The sequence below is a fragment of the Schistosoma mansoni genome, chromosome 1 (genome assembly GCF_000237925.1).
Source record: "Schistosoma mansoni strain Puerto Rico chromosome 1, complete genome".
Taxonomy (NCBI): domain Eukaryota; kingdom Metazoa; phylum Platyhelminthes; class Trematoda; order Strigeidida; family Schistosomatidae; genus Schistosoma; species Schistosoma mansoni.
In genome coordinates, this window is record NC_031495.1 from 31,643,197 (window position 1) to 31,665,943 (window position 22,747).

Genomic DNA, 22,747 nt, shown 5'->3' on the forward strand with positions numbered 1-22,747 from the left:
CCTGCCGATATTCCTCTCCTTGTTTTCATTGCGTGTCCTTGTTTGTCTACCTGTTTTATAACTGTCATTTTCCAAGTTTGCTGACAGATCCATCAATAGGACAGTGATGGTACTCAGCAAAATTACAGCATCTGTGTTGCGTATGACACATACCCACCTATGATCCTACTTGCTGAGTATGTTGTAAGCCGTTGCTGTGATATCTGTGTACACACCATGGAACCAGCCTTTGAAGTTGTTCAACTGCATGCCAGATGTAACAGCAAAACGGCATCCAGGTCGTTTGAATGAATTTTTCATGGCTTTATTGATGTAAACTGTTTTATAGATGGAGGCAGAAAGCCTAAGACCGTTGAAAAATACAGTGCTCTGAAAACGGGCCAAAGTGGATAAAAACGGGTTACGATAAACTGAAACTAGCCTTTACGTGGAAAAATGGAAAAACCTAATAGTAAGCTGAGGCAAAACCAAAGTTAACTACATAGTTAGGTGAAACTCAAAAAAGTGATCTAACAAATGTATGGCTCAGAATAGATTCATTAGATCAGGAATGGCATATTTGTTGCTTAGAAACACAGCAAAAGTTTGTGAAATGCAAATCACGTTATGACTAAACTTCCAGTTCAGAAAGCTCAGTCAGTTGATGGCAAAAAGCAGAGCCCGTTTAGTTGTAAGGTCCTTGATGGACTCATATTCTGCGTTGCAGATTACTCCGCCAAAGTCCAAAGTTGTCAGAAAACATTTAACCCTATTGTAGATGGAAAACGTTTGGCCTCGTCAAACATTGTCGTGAGTCATTCGCCCTATTCTCATGACTCTGTCACAGGAAAAACCAACTGTAATCTCGGAGCAGTTAGCAGGAAGGATACAATATCTTGATCGAAAGTCGTGAACACAACTTTCAAAGAAGTTAAATTCTGTCTTAGTTTAATAATTTGGAATCAAGAGGAGTCAAAGGAAAATGACCTTGCTTAAAGGTATGCATACGATCTGGAGTTAGTGGAACCTGCCATCAGAAATACACTGCCTGAAGAGACTTCAGAAGTATATATCACGAGAGTAATAAGACTCGGTAAATGGGTTGAAGGCAAGACCCAACGAAGAAGGATCTTGAAGTTTCTATTCGTGAATTCTGATGAAAGAGACGTAATATTGAATCGCGTATACAAAACTCGTAATTCAAATATTCGCACCCGACCAGATTGGCCGTTTGAAGACCAAATCAAGTGAAAGAATGCCCTTGAGGAGTTAAAAACTCGGAAGCTAAAGGGTGAAACGAACCTTATGATTAAGGATTTTCAGGTGGTCAGGTCAGTGCTTCCGAGACGTGTATGGGCGAAACGAATGATTCTCAAAACACCTTAAATGTGTGCTACACTAGTGCTCGTAGTTGTACAAATAAAACATCCAAGCTCATTTTGTTCGAATTAATCCCCGATATAATTGTTGTCACAGAATTTTGGCTCACCGTAGATATAGGCTGTTCTCACATCATTGCAGGTTACATCTGTACTAGAAGTTATAGAGTTATGAGTCGCAAGAGAGGAGGCATAATGTAATAGGTTAGGGATCCCTTTTGTGTACAATTGATCATATCAGTGGCTAATGTTAGTGGTATATGTGAGGTACAAATAAGCCTAAACACGGGTTGGTGACCATAAAAGTAATATACCGCAGTCCGTGTTGTCTTGCTGACCTTGTCTTAAGACACATCTGTTCTTGGAGTAAGACCGAATGATGTCTCATCATTGGAGCTTTCAACGCACCGCATATCAACTGAATAGAGTTTACACCTTCAGTGGATGTTCGATAGTGACCTTCTATCAACCATTATCTAGTGTACACTTGCACAATGTACCGCAAAACCGACACATATTGACTCGGAACATGATGTTTCACGGCTTGACCTTGTCATCACATACCAATGTGACAATGTCATAGACATGCTGTACCTTTCCCACTAGCGAACAGTGATCACGTTTTACTTTATTTTAGGTTTCGGACACACGATATGCAATATTTAATAGTTCCAGCCAGTCCAAATATCTGGTAAGCTAATATTCTGGCGATCAGAGACTGTGCTATCTGGACGGACCGGTCAGTTGGTGGAGATGGATCAATCGAAGACGAATGGGATAAGTTTAAGGCCACATTCGATTACGTTACTTCACCGTCTATCCTATGATCAACACGTAAACTGTCACACATCTCTCTATGGATTAATGAGGAAACTAAAAATGCTGTTGAACCGTAGGAATCACTTTCGGGACCTGTTCTTGTCAACAGGACAAGAACCATGCAAGTGTGAATTCAGAAAAAATCCGAAATAAATGAACAAGGACCATAGGTAGATGCCGCGCTATTTACGAAAGACAGTTGACATATGATAGCCTTACTCTCCCGAAGCGATCGTTTTCGTACGTCAAATGGAGAACGAAATGCAGTGGTGGCAACCCTTCATGAATGTTGCGCAAAAATTCAGACATGCTAGCTGAATCGAATCTGTCTAAAACTGAGACCTTATCGAACTATTTTGGAAAAGTTTACTCTACTTGTATTGTTAAAAATACTTGTCAATCACACCACTGGGATACCAGATATAGAACATGTACATGTGACTGAGGAAACGTCTTTCATTGATCATTAACCTCAAACCTTGTTAGATACCGGGCCCCAATGAGTTACGTCCACGCTTGCTGTCATCTTTTGAGGACGTTATTTCAAGACCACTCGCGATTCTCATCAACATGTCCCTTTCACTCACTCAACTCCTTAGAGAATGGAAAGATGCTATAGTCAGTCCTATATTTAAGGATGGTCAGAGACGGATCGTATCTAACTACCGACCTGTCAACCTAATCAGCATAGTCGTTAAGTTACTTGGAAAGATAATGCGGGCTGAGTTGCTAGGTCACATAGATTCGTACAATCTATTAACCCCTGAGCAACATAGGTTTCGTAACAAACACTCATGCTTGACTAACTTATTGCAAGAGAGGATTGGACAGTAGCCCTACATAACGGACTATCTGTCAATGTGATATTCATAGATTTTAGCAAAACGTTTGACAAGGTTTCACACTTAGTTGTTATGCAGAAGCTCTCGAGCTTCAGAATAACAGGTGCTATACAGGAATGGATAGGAAACTCCTTATGTGACTGCAGACAGAGAGTGAGGGTCAATGGAACGCTATCCGAATGGAAGCCGGTCAGAAGTGATGTGTCCCAAGTCACCATCTTAGGCCCTTTTCTCTTCCTTCTCTATGTTAATGAATTGCCGCTATTGCTTAAGCCGTCGATATTATTGTTTGCGGATGATGTCAAAATCTACAGAGGAATAAGAAGTGAGGCTGATCTATTTCATCTCCAAACTGACTTAGACGAATTAGTTAGGTGGGCTCGTGGTTGAGGCCTAGGAGTGAATTCCAGGAAGAGTGTGCTCATGCACATCGGACACGGTAATAGTTGCCATTATACGACTGATGATACACCTCTTCCACGCGTTCAATAGCATACAGACTTAGGAGTAATAATAAGTCGTGACTTGAAAACAACTACTCACTGCAACACAGCTTCTTCCAAAGCTTATCGTGCGTTATGGTCACCTCGCCGAGCATTCAAATGCTTTGACGAGATGTTTCGATTTTTATATCCCATTTATTTAAAACCACACTTAGAGTACTGTTTCCTAGCAGCTGATCTGTCTTATTAAGGACGCTAACTCACTTGAGCGTGTTCGTCGTGTGGGAACAAAATTGGTGAAGGGTCATCACAAACTCCTTAAGGATCAGCGCTTAAATCGCCTATACCCTTTCCTTTTGTCGTATCGTAGGACGCGAAGTGACCTTATACCAGCATTCCGTATCTTTAGTTGCGATTTTGGTGTTAACACGTCTTATCATTTTGCTCCCTCCGCGGTCATAGCAACAACGTTCACAAATCGCGACCTAATAAACTTAAAGTGAGGTACTTTTTTCATCTAGTGGTCAGTGACTGGAACACCTTATCCGAACAAGTTATATCAGCCATATTAGTGAACATTTTTAAAGAGAAGTTGTACCTTCTCTGTAAAGCGAATTGTCAGGATTGACACAAGTCCACCAAACTACTGTCCTTATTACTGAAAGCTGAAGACCTGAGATTGCATAACTCGTCTTATATTTAACTATACCGTACTATATGGTACACTTTGAAACGAGGATTATCTATGTTCTCACTCTTTGAAATTCTCTTATATTTTCTCAGCATGGATTTAAAAAGCTAATACATTCAGCCAGCATTTTGACTGATAACTTTGTGGCGGTGAATCAATCCCACAATCGCTAGTACTGTAAGTCTTCGACATTTGATGCTGACCACATTAGTTTTAATGAACACGATGGGCTGGAGGCGCTCGGTCACGCATTTGCACCATACTATAGGTGGGTATGCCCTGTTACGCATCCCATTCAACTGTTAGCCAGCTCAGACCAAACGCTCCGCAGCATACCAATAGTCTTCCAAATGTATATTCGGACTTCTTCGATTCTGCCTTCTGATTTGACTGAGTTTGCATACTTCAAATGTAAAGCTGTTACTGTTAAAAGCGTTATCAAAATACGAACACTTCTGGCATCCTTATCTTTTTTGTTCTGGTCAGTTTCAGTTTGGAATGAACAAAAAGCTAGATGATCTGTGTTAGCCCTAGCGATGGTGGTCTGTCAGTTGATCTAACTTTCTTTGGAAAGAGTCGACAGATGGGGCTTTAATCAATTGTTGAGGTAATGAAATCCATTTACTGATGATCCACTGGGAAAGTCTATAGTCAGCTGACAAGTAATTTGTTCTGGGCTTGTGAATCATTTTTACAGTATCCGTGTAAATTCTCTATTTTGGAAGACACGAAGACCGAGGGCATATCAGTTGCAAATGTATTACTAAGTAATTTATGAACTTTGATCTAGTCACCTCCTTTTCTTCTACATGACAATGGAAATTGGTTTAGTTTAGCCGGTTGAGCATAATACAGGAGCTTTTCTATTACGGAAATAAGCCCAGTTACGGTTCTTTGAAACTTTACAAGTAACTCATTGTCCTTTTTGGGTGGAGGCTAGCCGCTTGTATGCAGTACTCGGTATTAAGATGCAACAATACTCTACACAAAGTCAAAAAAGTTTTAGCGTAAAAGTGGCTCAAGGCCCTACGTGTTGACCATAGGGTTCTAAATCCTGTAGTGGCTATCCCACGGCAGTGTGTAGTGGTCTATAAGTCTTGGCTAAAGATGACTTCTAAGTCACTGCGTCTGGACAACAGGTAGCTCAACGTTATTCACCGTGTATGTATCTGTACCTTGATGACCAACATGCACCACAATGTACTTGGGAGCAATTATCGGCAACAGCCGGTTGTGAGGAACATTGTAGAAAGCTTTGAAGAAGTCAATGTAGGCAACGTCTACAGGTAGCTTTTGATCTTTAAGAGTGCACCAACTTTCATGGGCTACCAATAAGTTAGTGAATAACCTGTTCTGAAGCTATGCTGCTTTTCATAAAGAATCCGGCTTTCGTCGAGATACTTAAATTCCGAATAATCTTTTCTATAACCTTAACAACCACACTGGTTAAGCTTACGAGTTATTGGTTACAGATAGATTGGAACATATGCTTAAAGGATTCGCGAGAGGATTTGCCAATTCCTTTGGTAATCTAGGACGCATTTCTTCGGTTCCCACGAATTTCCCTATATCAAGCTCACTTAGCGGACCACAGAAATCGATTTCTTTAATGGTCACGGTGTTCAGTGTATATTTCGGTAGGGGATTCGTGTGAACTGAAGGGGTGGGGATCTCTATGGTATGTACATTGCTAAAGCAATTTGCGAATACCTGAGCTTTAACATAATTGTCCCCCACTAATGATGTAGTGCTACTGCCTCCCCAAAATGCTAGGATATCTCTTCTCTTAGTCCCTCGGTTTATGTACAGTTATAAGTGTATAAGGCATTCTGTGGATTCCTCAATAGATCTTTTTTAATACAACCTTCTAGACTTGCGAAGGGTTGAGGCACAAATATTTCGAGCTTCCCGATATTAAGATTTCGTCTCGTCAGTACCCAGTAATCCAAACCTTCCTCACATTCTTCACCTCTTACATTTCTGAATACATCCCAAGCTATCTGGTTGTATTGACTAATCTACTGAGGATACTGAGTGTATAATGTGTTATATATTTTCTTTCCAGACGTTTGGCATGTCTCAGGTTGACACATCCCCGTTATTGACCACTATATGGATATCAATGAATATAATTGCACGGTTACTTTTACCTCAGAGTGGCATATAACGGCGGTTTGTGAAAGCATCTTTATGATGAGTCAATATGGAGTGTAGTGACGGCGGTTCGGAGTCCTGGTCGTACCTAGTTGCTTCTTCCACATGTTGCACTAGGGCACATAAGATAACTGCGTCTACTAGCTTCTGTTCGAAATAATTTTTTCACAATTTAGTCCTTAGATTTATCCAGTCTACAGTAGGCGCACTGAAGTCTCATAATATCAACCATCAACCACTTAATGACTAATTGTTGAAACCGTCTGGCAAGATCTTATTCACCTCACAGTCTGGACTGCAATAAACCGAACAAGTTAGAAGCTGTTGTCCTCTACACTCCAAGCGGCAATTAGCTCGCATGTTTCACTTTCATGAGACATGTTATCAGTAGCAGTAAACAGGATAGTACTCCTAATGATTAAAGCTACCCCCTCTCTATGTTTCTGGGTTCTGTCTGCTCTTATTAATGTGAAATTTTCAAAATCAAATTCCTTAATGTCTACAAGCTGCATCAGCCAAGTTTCTGTGGCTGCGACTAAATCAGGCTTGGCAGAGTTCATCTGTACACCTGGCTTTGATCGCTTGTTGAGCAAGCTTCCAGCGTTTGCGTAACAGATCAGAAGACCATTTAAATGGCTTCGTTCTGCACCCAAAGTGGCTTTGGCATCTGTATAGAATCCTTACGTTAACAGAGCAACATGGGTTTTATAAACACTGATATTTATACTAGCCTTACAGAAAATCGTTTGCTAAATGAAGGAATTTTTACTTTGTGAATAAGACGGTAACTGAAAAGCAATAATTGAAACAATCTGAATTAGTTGATATCACCAGGCAGAAAATCTGAAATCTTTATTGCTCACGTAAAAGTAGACTAGATGTTCCAAATGGATAACAATCATACAAAGTACCAATCAGTTCAGCTCATATTAACATGTACCTTAATTTATCTATTTAAGTCAAAGAACCAATAGATGCAAAATTTCATGCTTTTCCAGTCCATGATGATTATTGACTAACTTTTAAGGTCACTTTTAAACTTTATTCTGAAAACTATTTAACAAAGTGGTAGGAAGATACACGAAATTAGTTCGGGTATACACTGGCTTACATTATGTTGTGTGTTAATCCGATAATCATGAGAAATCTACAATTCAGGTCAATCATCTATATATCAACTAATTAATTATGAGGTCATATTCTCACAAAGCAGTCACTAATAACTAAATCGTGAGTGATTGGAATGGAGTGATAAATGTACAAATCAATATTACCTCTGAACAAACGAGTTATTTATTTCTATTCTCCAAGTTAGAATTATTAATTCGCTCTCGTATGTCCTTAATGGATTTGTAAGAATTTTTCTGTAGGATCTGTAGAATTATGATCCACTTGGTTATTAGTACTGCTCTAATAATAGACCTAATCCTAAAATTATAGATTTGTCATGTGACTACCTAATCTATAAGATCTTACGTGGACGTCACATCATTGTTTACATTGACTCATCCTATCGTAATCATCACCAATATATGATGGAGAACACATTTAGGCTAGAAATAGAACGATATATTTAATATGAATAAAAGAGATAAGTTACAAAAGAATGACCACGCCTGCAAGGCTGAGTCATGCCACCCGAAGAATCAATGTTCCCGCGCTCTACATTTTTAACCTTCTCTATGTGTCAATTGTTGAATATAACTCTTTTCAGTAATAATATACCTAGCTTCAAAAGTCGTGTGGTTAGGGTCCAGTGCCACTACAGATCCTCAGGAGAAACGTTGGCAAAAAAACATCATGAAAAATAACAAAATTCTTAAATTTTCTCAGAATCGAATTATAAAATAAACATACTGTTAAAATGGGACATGTAGTGGCAAAGCTAAAACTTTTGTAACTATTTTTCAGTTTATTATCATTTATATTTTTATGGTACGGTTAGTAGATAGCTGTACAACTGTATTTTGATATTCTCCCCATTGTAAGTTTCAAGTTAACCTACTAGCTATTGTTATCCGTTTTCTATCTATTAATTATTAAAAAACTATTATGTATTGCTTGCTTCATTATTTACCACTTATGGTATGATTTCTTATTTCATGTGCTCCCGAGGTATAAAAATTCATGTATATAAGCTAATGAGTGTTTGAGATATGTACTGTGCTGGGCTTGGTGAATGAAGTGTGATAATCATAGAGACTTATATAGTCTTAACTTCAGACTCGACTCTGGGAACTGAGAAAGACTTGAGGATAGGCTTTGTGCTGTACTCATAGTGGCCGTGACATCATTGTATGTCAAAGCCTCTTCACCCAAAATTTTACGATTTTAAGATTCTTCCTGCTGCATCTAACCTTGGTTTTAGTTCTTTTTCAGCTTCTCGCCTTTTTATACTGTCCACATGCGGTACCTCTTTACGGAAATAAACTACTTACCCCTTTAGTTTATGTTCATTCTGTAGTATTAAGCCCCGTTCATTGGGAGATTTTAATACTACATTTGACAGCCTGGTTTGATTTTGTTTTAAATTCATTTGGCTACCTAGTCGATAAACCTTTAGCAAGGTGACTCTGGAGATATCCTTAGGTATTATCTGGTTTAGTAGCTCTTCTATTAACCCCATAGCATTCTTAAAACGAGTTCTGGGTTCTGAGCTTTCATTCTTCCTGACTCTACAAAAGACAACTGACCTGTCACTTTGATCATTTTTCAATCTATCAGCCACTGTTGGGGGACTGACTTTACTTTAGCAACATTAAGTCGCTTCTTATTCTTCATTTGTTCCCATTCATCAACTTTGAATGGAAAAGCAATTAAAGCGCGTTACACATACTGTGGGAACTTGGATGATTGTCAATGACATGATTAGTCAGTTTATTGTTCTCCCTGCTAGAAACAGACCTAATAGTGCGATCAGGTTTTCCATGGGTCTCCTGCTCGCTGCCATTTGGAGGCGGAGACAGAAGAAACTTCCATTTCGGAATCACTGTTTCTAACAGATCCCATTATGAATAATCTATAGGACTTAAATTCTCCGACAGATATGCTACTAGAACTGTGGACGCGATACTGGAGACCCCAGAATCTATGTGAAAGCTATAGTCAGAACAAGAACAACTTGGCCTTAAACTTTATCTGTTTCTACACATAAAATAACAATTTGGTTGGTACAATGATTAAAGGAATTACATTCATTAAGTGGAACGCACAAACATACCGACCAGTATTGCGTGTCTCATCGAAATGAATAAAAATTATGAGTCACACTAATATAATAAGATAATAATGTCCTTCAATCGGCAGGTTATATGCAACAGGGATAGTCTACAGACACATCAGACCAGATTGACGTGGTGGGTGCTTAAACAACAATTTGATTGGTTAGTTATGGACATAGCTAACACCATCCTATCGCCGTTGGCCCATATAAGTTGATCGTCTTTGAGCTTATTTCAATTTGTGTATTGACAGAGCGAGTACCATTTGGTGTGTTTCGGTTACACTTCCTAATACTCCTTTAAGTAATATTCACCATTGCAATGGGTTCGGATAGCAATCTATTTGCTTCTGAGCAGCATTCTTGGCACAATCACATGCAGCTATTTTCACTAAACCATTCGAAAGCCGCAGGCGTTAAATTCATGAAAACTACGTGGTATCATCCTTTACAATCATCGCACCGTATGCCACTTTCCACGGGGTATCAAGAGCCTTGGTGTTGGTAATTGCTTTTCTGCACTGTCCAGTCATCAGAGGTTTCCAAAAAGAAACTAGACACAAACTATATCCAGAAACAAAATAAACTGATGACCAGAAAAAGTGAGAAATTGTAAACTGTTAAAATTGAATGTGCAAACAAATACAAAAAGAACCAATGTAGTCTAAAATACCGATGTTAATTTACTTTCGAAATAAACGATACTCTTGGCGATTACTTTAACTGAAATAAATTCAGTTAAAGTTAAACCAGTAGACTTGATGCGTAATAGACGATAAAAACAATAAAATTAACTCAGCAAGAGAAAATGCAACTGTCGTTTTTAAAAAGCGTGAGGTAGTATACATAATAGTTATGAAAAAATTCAATACAGCAGAATCTGGAAACACTGGTGCCAGTATCTTCTCAAAAGAACTTCAAAATAACATAAGGGTGATGAGCAGAAAGATGTGTTTGTACTTTAGGCAAAGGTATGATGCTGTATAAGATCTAAGTTGGCTGGTCAGCAGAGATGCGTTCCATGGATAATCGAAACAAAATCTGATGCGGAGGTTTGTTCGTGCACGTTCAGCATTGGCATGTCCAGTAAAACTAATATGGTCAGCATCAACGTCGAGGACTTATAAGGCTATCTGTTTCAGGTATTATTTACCAATAAAGTAAAGTGTAAATCACAAGTTCATTTTCTGGTAAAGGATATTAGGTAATGAAGGATAAGTTGGTAGTTATTCAAAGCTCTCCTAAGTTTTGTACTAAGACGATGACCATTAACGTAGTTGCTAGCAAATAAGAGATTATGCCGACCTGCATGAATGATATAACAGCCACAGAGGCTAAAAGTCACGACTTTGAAAACCATTTGAAAGATGCTGGTGAAGAAGGCAAATCTAATCGTCTCCAATCTAACAATGCTCTGGCTAATAAATGACCCAGAAAATTAAATTTTTCACAAACCTAATAGAAATTTATAAGAAAACATAGTAAATACCTAAAATAATACAACAAAGTATGACATAAGATGTTCTAAAGAAGTAAGAACTATTCAGCTTAATTCAAACAAATGAGAGAATGAGTGAACACAGAACAGTACGAAAATAACATAGTTTGATTTTGGACGTTATTACTTTAGGCGCTTCAAACTAGCCATGTAAGATATTATCGTCATGATTACTTAGATATCATTCCGGTGATAATTATCAGTACAGCTTTTTATTCATACCCAGCAGTATTATCATCCATTATCGGGCTTGATATGACGTCTTTAAACAAGTTCACTCAACATTTAATGAATGAAAGTTCTTACATTCGAACAATGATAGATCTCAAGATTTTTTTAGATATTAGACTACAGTTGTCTATACAGTAGTTCACATCAATGTTATTGCTAGACCAGTAAAAATGTATTAAAATAGATTAAAAACAACGAAAGTGAACATGATGAATTAAAAAGTAACAGGTTTATTAAGTACAGATTTGTGTACTCGACTTTGAGCTACAATTTATATATGAGGGTTACTAATACTACATGGCTAACTAAACCGAAGTGCTGTGGGACTCGAACTTGCGACCTAGTTGTTCAAAATCGAATTCTTAAACCACTAAATCACCGCTCCATTAAAATAAACATCCCTCCGAAGTACTATTGGTTGTAACAGACTTAAACTGAAACTCCACGAAGGGTTCTTTATTGTGTTTTTTACTAAAGAGGGAAGAAGTAAGAAAAGCAGAGAACCGTTATAAAAACCTATAAACAACATAGTTTATTTCAAAACGATGTGAAAAGCATAAACGAAACTCGTTTTGTGTAGAATCAATGTATACGAAGACTAGATGAGGTTGAATATTTTTATAATTACCACTTTTATTATCAATAAGTCGTTCTATACTAAAATAGACAAAATACTTCCCGTATAACTGAAGATTTCGTCTGTCTTGAAAATGGGCGAGGATAAAATCCAGGCGCTGGGGCAATTAAATATCTATCCGAAGTAGATTCACAACCATGCCAAAGATTTAAATTAGATTTCATTAATAGACGACTTATGAATGTGTAAAATTCTAGTGCTGGACCAGGACCAAATCCAACTTCACCTTCAAAAGCAATTTCTAATACTGTACGTGAATCACCCATTTCATTTAATGTCATTTCAGCTTGTTTCAGTAGACGTTTTTCATCTCAATTAACAGTAACTTTATGCCGACAAAAGTTTGGTGACAAGGCCAGGCGTAAATGGCATCTCCCACATTTTCCTAAATTATTTCTTCCATTATCTAGTCCCTTATGTTCCTGAGATGATGTAGATGATAGTCCAGAACTGTGATCAAACAAGTGTGTGTTGAATGAAGACTGGGAGAATGCGTTTAATTGAATTAGCAGAGATGTAGAGTCTGATAATGAACTAGAATTGACAAAGTTAGTCGTACTACATCCTCCGCCGTGTAAACTAGTAACAAATGTAGGCTGATTATCATGAATAATATGAGATAAAAATGGCGTAGGACTTCTTTTATCTATTTGTCCACGATTTTGATCACTATCAGAAGTGTAAGAACTTTCAAAACCCTAGATAAACAAGTAAATTTCAATCTTTAATTAGTGATATAACGGATGTTTTAATATAAGGTGATATACGAACCAGAAAAACAATTGGATGCAGTTACATTCAACTGACGAGTCAAAAATAAAACGAAAGACACTTCCTACATTCCATTGTTAGCCACTATTCAACGATCCTAAGTCCAATGTGAAGTTCAAGAATGTGCTGGATGGAATAGTATATGAATGAACACAGAAATTAATTACAGTAATTCTCTACCAATGGAGAATAATGTCTCAGCTACTACTGAAGTATTATCTTAAATAATTGATACTAATAGCACTACTAATATTACTACTACTATTGTAGTGTGGTCTACTTATATCCTTATAAGTAGTATATGGCGATGGTCAGACATAGAATGTATTTTGGCAGAAGACCGATAAGGAAAGAACTGAAATGGAACGCAATTGGTAGGAACATGCATGAGCAATGAAATTAAAGAAGATGAACTGATATTTACAGAATAAACAGTAAAGATTGAGACAATTGATTGTTATTTTGCAAATTAACTGTTTGCTGAATGGTTATCAGAGTTTAGTGAGATAGTCTGTAGTTTGTGCTTAAATACATTCGATTGTCCCCATCTGTGTTCTCATTCACTACACTATTACTACTACTGATACTACTACTACGACTACCATGTACAGTTAATTTTTTACACTTGGATGCAAAATACATGAATTGCAAGTAAACATGAAGTATCACTTACAACCAGTTTATTTTAAAGCAAAAATAAACAAAAATGAGTGAATTAGAATAGCAGAACATCTAGGAAATAGGAAACCGAATGATTTTTATTAAAATCATTAACGGATTCAAGTTAGAGCATCATCCAAAACCACGAAGCACTGGACGACCGTTTTGTCTTAGTATGGAACTCCTTAGCAGTGCTTTCAGGTTTCCATGGTGTTAATAATTTCAATGGAATTTAACTATCACCATAACCCCACATTGACAATTATTATGTGCTCACTAGTGACTAGCTTCCAGACGAAATTTCTGGAGTTCTGGTAAGCAGCCGTAACCAACGGAGTTGAACCGTGTCAAGTGTGAGGCAGTTACCCACCGAAGAAAATAGAAGATAGTCTCTGAATGCCATGGATCGATTAAGGTTAGACATTAAAACTGTTAGATACCTATTGCTGAAACGGACGTTGAGTGCTTTTAGGTTTTCGATGGTGGTCGAACTTAGATCAATTCATAATTTCGATGAGATGAAATGATCTCTATAATCAAATATTGAAAAATGAATGATATTTTAACTGTAACGTAGTAATTTAACAGACGTTATGATTTCCATGTTGAAATAGGAGAAAAAAATGAAAATCAACAATTTGAACACATCAATGTGGCACCATCAGCAGAAGTATTGAATTCTTCGATGATACAAAGTAATTATTACCTCTGGTCAAATATACACATAAAATTAATTAAAATGTCATTTTGTTACTATTGTCTTCTCAAACAACAAAAATAATTATTCTAGTACAGCAAATGATACATATAAACAAAGAAAGCTTATTGACTTGCAGTTTTTATTAAAAAGCTACAAGGATATTGACACTTGGATATTAAATGAAACAATTTAGTCAGAATAAAAGAGAATGTTAGCTTAAACCTTAGTAATAAATTAAGCCTTAAACCTTACATACTTTTCAGAAAACTTTCAGTCGCAATAAGACTTATTTATCAACAATTGTCAGGGTCAGATTGAAGAATTCATTGTTTTCTGTCATTATGGAAATAATTCCAAAACTACAGTCATTTTAATAACGCAGTATACGACTTATGACTTCAGCGAACAACACTCAAATAGGAATAGTATCAGGTATGGTAACTACAAATTTCAAGTTACTGTAAAATAGACATCAGTGATTATTCTACAGTCTCAATAACACTTACTAATTGCGTAATAAATGTAAAATATATTCTCGAAATTCGTAAACAAGATGGAAATCGATAATGTCAAGCAGATTTTTTTCATGAGATCTAGCTATTTCCAACAGACTTGAATCTGATGTTTTCCTCTAAATACCATTTTAAAAAATGTGTGATTACACAGATCCACAACAATTTGTTTTATTCCATTTCGAATTAGTCAATCGTTTTGTGTACCGACATTCTGTAATCTTAAAAAAACATACAATGGTCAAATTCAAAGCGTATCTCCCTAGCAGTTTGTCGAATTGAGAAATTGGAATTATCCGTGGTAGGTAGGAGGTATTATTATTATGGTTTACAGTAATATCTGTTATCAGTTGCTTTTAATTTTTAAACAAGTGGAACTTTATACAACAAAGAACAGAAAACTTAACGCAACACAGTACAGTGTTGCGTATACGGGGTTTTTCCAGATAATCAAACATAAATTTCTGAATAGATTAAATAATCCAACTAACTCTACTTGAAATCTGAGTAAAACTCGATTATGATCAAAATTGTGAGCGTAGAAGAAAGTCCTTTGAATATTAAAAGGAAACAAAAATAGGCATACTGATATCAATTGAATTAACCAAGAGGGAAAATTGCCAGCCAGCACACTGAAAACATCTTGTAATTGACGTTTAGCTTTGACAACAAGTTTTTCACCCTGAAATGATTGCTGCACAACAATAATGTAAAATAAAAATAAGGAGTTAATTAACCAACTATTATAAATCACTTACGTAGCCTAATATTCAACTATCGACATGAGAAACGCTTTGGGTATTTAGTTATTATTAATTTAAGTAAAGACAGTACTTTAAATGAAAAAAATCCAGCTTGTCTTAACAAGACAGCCGAACAACCTCCCCTTACAAGTTGGTAGCTTTGTGGCGTTTTCCACTAAAGCATTCACCATTTAATTGATAGGCGAAGCAAATCTCCATATTCTCAAAAACCTTAACAACAAAACCTCTAATTGACGTGATTACTTAGGTCAAACATATGGCAAAAAGGCGATACAGCTGATAAGTCTATTTCGTCCATAACTAGAACACAATTGATATAGAGCCGCGTAACAGACTTATATTCTAACCGACTGTAATTTACAAAACGTAAAGGATGTAGCGATAGTAGTATCACCCTAAAGTTGAGTTAGGGAACACAGCGTCTTATAAAATGTAATGCAGAGAATTTTATAAGCGTTCAATTGGCCTTTCATTTAATTCATTCATAACCGAAACAAATAATCAAATAGTATACATTGCATTTTCTAGAAAAAAGCAAACAAACCGAAAACACTCAGGAGAGCATAGTTTTAAGACATTGAAGTCAGGTGATTATAAGAATTTTTGTTATATTGCATCGTATATATATATATATATATATATATATATATATATATATATATATATGTTGTCGATGAAGCATTCGACGTAGATGACAACGAAGGGGACACAGCATTTTAAAGGAGCGAGCTTGAGGTACATGGGAGCTATACATTCCACCACTTTGACCTCGACGAATTGGTCCTTTGCGAACTGATGTTGTAGTTGTTGTTGTGGCTGAACTATTAGCTAGAACTCCAAGAGTTGTAAAAAGAGATCCATTTTTTAATCTTCTGTATCAACTTGTAAGGCGAGTAGGAACTGAAGAAACAGGCTTCGGAACATGTACTGAAGTTTGTGGTAACGACAGTAACATCAGATTCCTTTTGGACAGTCGTTTACTTGGACTTACGCCCACTAGATATTGCAGAAATATCGACACACAAATTATCATCTGATACCAGTGGGTTTGTGACAAAACGTAAAAAGCGCGAAAACGGAGTAATTACTCTTCCAGGAACAGACAGTGAAGTAGATGTTGAACTAAGTATATCGGAAATTGAGACGTTAGTAGTAGAACGCCTTCGGACACTACGACAATCAGTTTTTTTGACAACAAAGGCATTAGGATTTTCAACTGAGTGTAAGTTAGATACATTCGGTTTTTCAATTCCACTTCGGGTCATCAAAGGTAAAATTTCTGAACTACGTTGTAATAAGCTTTGAAGGGAACTAGAAGTGGAAACAGATGTTTTAGACGAAACTAATGTTTGTGTACAACAAACTGGGGATGTTAAATATACATTGGGATTTGTAACGAATGATTGATTAAGTGTGGAACGTCTATAGAAAAGGTTATCAAAAGAGACAAGAGGTAACAACCAAAGGTATTTAGAATAAACGTCTGATTTTAGATGTCTTGGACTTCTACTGACGGATGGTTATATATGAATAGAAGAAGTCAAACCTGATGACTCGTTAAGAAGTAAACCAGATGGTTTGGGAATTCGACTGGACAGATTTCTCTATAGACGTTCGGGTGTAACAGCCTTTATATTACTTGTGTTCATAGCAACCACCGTCGGTAAATATGTGTTTGAGTGTTGAATATTTGTATGATGTTTGAAGGGTCCTTCGGCCGATTTCAAATCTCGTAATAATGAATGATTATGAGAATCCATATCTTCATCATCATTATTTATCACTTCAACTGGTTGTGACTGTGGTGAAGTACAAAGATCATCTGCAATATGATCAATAAATGTTTCTTGAAAACCTGTCAAATTATAATCAGCTTATTGTGAAAAACCATTCTCTTGAAGAACACTGTTCACGCAGTTACTTTGTAAGAGCAATCATTCAACATTCTATAAAAAATTAATGATATAAATTGAAATTAACATAATTAAGTAAAAGTACAAATTAATGAATTCGAGTATTTCCAATAGTCAACTTGTTACTAAGTATTCCTTTTAATAGATAAATTTTTAAACTTTTCTATAAATATGTAATTATTTAGGTATATTTGGTCAGACAGTCGATTGTCTGAATTGACACAACAAAGAAGGCAAACATAATCACAATAATATTAAAATGAGATAGAAAAATATGTCCCGACAATTAATGACACTGTGGAATTGTAAAGACTTACCTGATTTGTGGCCAGAGGAGTAATACCCAATGGTAGAAAATGTGGTAAAGAGGAACATGTCCCAGTTGTTAACGAGAACGAAGTAATTGCTGAATACCCGGATGATGTTGAAGATAAAGAAGATTTGCGACCGCTTTTAGAGTTTGTCCCAGTAATTGATGGACTGGTTGGATGACTCACTGGTGAATTACTTTCCTTTATTGTACCATTTGTTTCATACATACGATGAAGTTCAATACACAGTATCCATGGGGGCAGGCGGTTGCTTGAACAGATCGGGGGATGATCCGAAAGCATGATGAGTCAAAAATCTCGAATCTGTGTTTGCTGAATGCTAACCGGAATTTGATGGGTCTACCCTATCACTGCTATAATTAATGGGGAGAGGATGAGATGCTTTGACAGATTATTAAAGATTCCCATTGTGAAAATTAGAACAACACATGTAAGCGAACAATTGTTTTCAATTAGATCGTCATCAGGCTTTACTCTAATATACATGAATATTTATACGAAAATGTTAGACCAATCAAGGCTATTTGAGTCAATAATCACAATGAAATAGAATACGTTACCAAGCATAATAATAGTTAAAAGTACAAGTTGATAGTGGGAAGACAGGTATACTGATAGTAGTAAGAATAGTAAATTACGATAACAAAAGTCTTATCAATAGTTAAACATAAGAAATAAGAGGTAAAACGTGGGTAAATAGACTAGAATAGTAATCACAAATAAGTAAAATCATTACGTAATAAGAAGTATGTAAGTAAATAGATAGTGAAGAATACAAACGAAAGAGCTGTAGAAAATTATAACAAAATTAAGATAATAAAAATAAATTTTACAAATAATAATAATAATGTCATTTATAAGAACTCTCGTCTAAATTAGAGCGAATAGTTTCACAGTATTTGAGCGCCGAGTTGATGTAAGACATTAAATAGGAATAATATATTTGTAAAATCATTCGCTGAGATTTTACAAATATATTATTCCTATTTAATAATGTCATTTGTTAAGTTATGTCCGGCCATGGAAGGGATATGGGGGTTACGAATTTCTTCTGTACACATAAATTGGGGTGGAATGTACGAATTCCTATGGCTTCTGTTATATGTAGGAGACGGGAGCGAACTCCGTTGGGAAATGATGGAGGTATACGATAGATCACTTGAAATGACTTCAATTTATCTACAATATGACCACTATCAATTAGATGTGCCAAGATAGAACTGCGTATTGTTTTTATTTGGCCCTTTCCAAACCATGCTGGTAGATGTTCACTCATTCGTTGGTTAAGTTACCTAGTAGTACGCCCGATCTAACATTTTCGTATAAATATTCATGTATATTAGAGTAAAGCCTGATGACAATCTAATTGAAAACAATTGTTCGCTTACATGCTTTGACAGATGTTTTCATACTATACACTCTTTGAGTAGGAACTTTATTAGATGACCGACCAGAATTGTTAACTCTAACAGCTTTCGGAGTATTATTTTGTCGTGATGACGACAACTATTGAGCACTACTAGAAGGTGAGGATGATGACAAAATGTTGTCATGACGTACTCCGAAACCATCCACAATATCGGGATTACTAACATTTTTAAAGAAATCTCTACCAAACATTGAGAGCCACTTATCAGCTGGAGGTAGCAGTGATGGAATTATATTAACTTGAAAATGTTCATGTCTATGTAAGTACGATAAAATGCATTCTATTAAGGCTCTGAAAGCTTCGACTCCACGAGACGAGTTGTCATCATGCTTCATTTCTGAATTCAAATGACATTCAATCACACTTAACTGACTTAATTTACTATGATCGGACAAAAGAAAATCTGGTATAATCGACAGAAAGTTAAAACAATTTTTATAACCATTCTATTTCCCAGAAGGGGTTTTGTGGAGATTTAGTATTTTTCATAGTTGAAAGCGTGAGTCAATTGAAGCTAGACCACCATGGAAAACCTGGAAATACTGGACGGCCGTTTCGTCCTATTATGGGACTCCTCAGCAGTGCGCATCCACGAACCCGCTCTCGCGAGATTCGAACCCAGGACCCACCAGTCTCGAGCCGAAGCCCTTGACCGATAGACCACTGAGCTGGCATCCAACGGTGTTAATGTCTAACTTCAACTGATCCACGAAGTTGAGCAATCATTCACCAATTATCTTCACTAAGTTCCTATCTCACAACAGACGTGGTTTTGAACTCCACTGGTCATTGCTTCTCACTAGAGCTCCTAGATATACTTCTCGAAGTGTGTTTCCAGGTTTTCCATGGTGGTCTAGCTTCAACTGACTCACGCTTTCAGCTATGAAAAATACTAAATCTCCACAAAACCCCTTCTGATAATTAATATAATCATATGCTCACTAGTGACTTCGAGAAGTATATCTAGGAGCTCTAGTGAGAAGCAGTGACCATTCTATTTACGTCCATTTATATTCCCTAAATTTAATGTTGGACTGAATCGAATAGGTGTGGTAGCTCGCCGGCCAAGGAACATCTAATCATGAATTAATAAAAGATGGATGGTGAATAGTTATTTTATTCGGGCAAATGAACTTCATTTAGTAATTGATTAATACTGAGTGGAGTATAGAAAAGTTTCAAAGAGTGCTTTGTTTTAATTAGTTAGTATTATTCATAAAGTTGATGTATTACAATTAATGCCATTTGAATAGTCTGCATTCACTTGACAAATTATTTTTGTACTTCCAGTAAACAATATTTGTACTATATTTGTTGTGAATTAATAAGTGATTTTATGAAAATATTATACATGTTATCAAGTGTCTGAAACATCGAACAAAATTATTAACGTAAATTCACTTAGTATTACTTGTTTGAACCTTTTCATTGATGTTTAGGACTGCAACTGGTCAGTCTCTTGTTGGCATATGTGCATACTGTGCGTATTGCCTCGATATAGCCTTATTTCACAAGTATTGTAAGCAAAGATGGATAGTGGCTAGCAGTGGAATCCAGGACGCACGTTTCGTCCTAATTAAGTGAATTTAAATTTTACCCCATTGCACAAGCAAATGGCTATCAGGACTCAGTAGCTGAGTAGATAACGCGATGGCGTTTGAAGCGAAAGGTACTGGGTTCGAATCCCAGAGTGAACATCAACCCTGAGATGCAGGTACATCCGGCTGACGAGTCACAGATAGGACGAAACGCGCATCCTGGATTCCACTGTTAGCCACTATCCATCTTTGATTATTATTAATGGTTGCTGTAACTGGCGGGATATAAGGAGTTAATTCACTGTTGACTAGAAAGCTGTTAACACTTAATGGCTAAGTGAAGTGATAGCTTGGTGATGGATGCATTTGATTTTCAATCACTTGGTCGTAGATTTTAATCGCGTATCACGCATTTCAGTTTGAGTAGCCATGTAGAGTTATCGTTGGACTTGGATTAAAAAGTGTCATAAATCCAAGTATGATAATTAAATGAGTTCAGAAGGGTTTTTTTGGATATTTCAGTATTTTCATAGTTGAAATTATGAGTCAATTGAAGCTAGAGTTTTAAATTATCACTGCTTTAAATTCTGTTATGTAACCACTATTTATAATAATAAAACTCGTATTGAATCCATTTACTTATATGCATTAGACTATAATGTAGATGTATATTTGAATCAATTCCATAATTTATAAACTGAATGTAAAATATCAAGTTTATTCTCAGTTTAGAATGTACAATTCACAAAACCAATACAAACTAATTTCAGATATGCAAATATTCTGTGATATTAGATTTTCATTTCAAAGTACAAAATAAATTAAATATTAACAAATTTGGAAAATGCAATGAGAAGATGAAGACTATCGGAGCCATCCAATATATCAGCATAATACATTCTGAAAACAAAAGATGTTTGTGTGGTGAACAAGAACACCAGTGGGGACAACGAAATGTATTTTAATACCAAGATATTCAGAACTAAGTGATCACAAACGGACGTATTGTATTTAGGATTCAAAATCAGACAGATATCAAGTACGAAAGAATCATTGGTTCACACAAACACCACAATATGAATACTTCACTGAGAGATAAGTCGGAGGGTAAATAATGTCCTTGTATGGTACAAATCGAAATACTTTGTATTACCTGCACAATATCCGAAGAAAGCCATATCATTAGCATTTTATTACCAAAGTATTAAAAAAGGTTGACAAGACGTTTGACTAAACAGTATTATCAAGTCATATAACATCATTTTCAGACAGAAATTGACAGATCCAAATCATCTTTCTCAACTCAACTGTTCTGAACTAGGCTTTATATGATCAAAGTGATTTCGAGGATATTACCAGTCATTTTGAGTTTAAAAGCATGTAATGGTCATTCTGTCACTTATATAAGTGAAACTTAGCATGAACGTATGATATTACGTATGCGTCTATAGACCTACCTGCATCTTTAATATCTGTAAATCTTCAATCGTGTTTTAATCAAATGGAGTAGATATGTTTACATTCTCGAACTCTCATCTCTTACAGTCTGTTTGAGCTATATATATAACACTTTTGATTCGCTCTATTCTATCATTCACTAGCGCGATCACGTCCATGAAAGTATAAAAAGTTAATTAGGGAACAATGTCTCCTCATTATTCATCGACATCAAACGGAATAAGCAACAAACACTCGAAGGCATTTAAATCTCTTTGATAGAATTATTTTCAACCCTTAATTTTTTGATTATGAACACTTGGTACAGATTGGTTTATGGAGAAGTTAAAATGTTAATTTACTAACATTGTTTATCACTAACAGTTGTTAATTTCTTTCATATAAAGTTCTGACATCTGTTCATATTCAATAGTTTCAAAGTAAACGGCTGATTTTGCTTTACGGAATCTCTATAAAAAAGAATTTAGATCAAATTTTACTTCACTAACTAGTCAGTTAATGAGTCACATGATTCCAGGTGATTGGATAGTTATGCTGGTGCCTTTTGTAATAAAAAGGATATACTGAATGAGCACTTTGAAGTTGGAAATAAATATTATTATCTTCGAGGTTCACGTGAATTTTCTATTTATCGTGGATCGAGGTCAGAATTTTAGCGAACAAAAGTTATTAAATATCAATGACCATGACGGGCGTAGTCTTCGTTGCTCATAATATGGATCAGTCCAAATATAAAATATCATATAGATTATTATACTTCTAATTATTTATTATTAA

General features: G+C 36.0%; 1 protein-coding gene across 1 annotated transcript; it reads right to left on the reverse strand.

The window, feature by feature from the left end:
• Window positions 1–10,868: 10,868 nt before the first annotated feature.
• On the reverse strand, window positions 10,869–17,827 carry Smp_152780 (putative ubiquitin protein ligase E3a; the record flags this gene model as incomplete). The annotated part of the gene is made up of 8 exons (XM_018794058.1): window positions 10,869–10,982; window positions 11,932–12,203; window positions 12,273–12,591; window positions 15,123–15,230; window positions 16,040–16,128; window positions 16,292–16,663; window positions 16,940–17,099; window positions 17,531–17,827. The coding sequence occupies 8 exons, from the start codon at window positions 17,825–17,827 to the stop codon at window positions 10,869–10,871; spliced, it is 1,731 nt and encodes a 576-aa protein (XP_018648508.1).
• Between the last annotated feature and the right edge of the window lie 4,920 nt (window positions 17,828–22,747).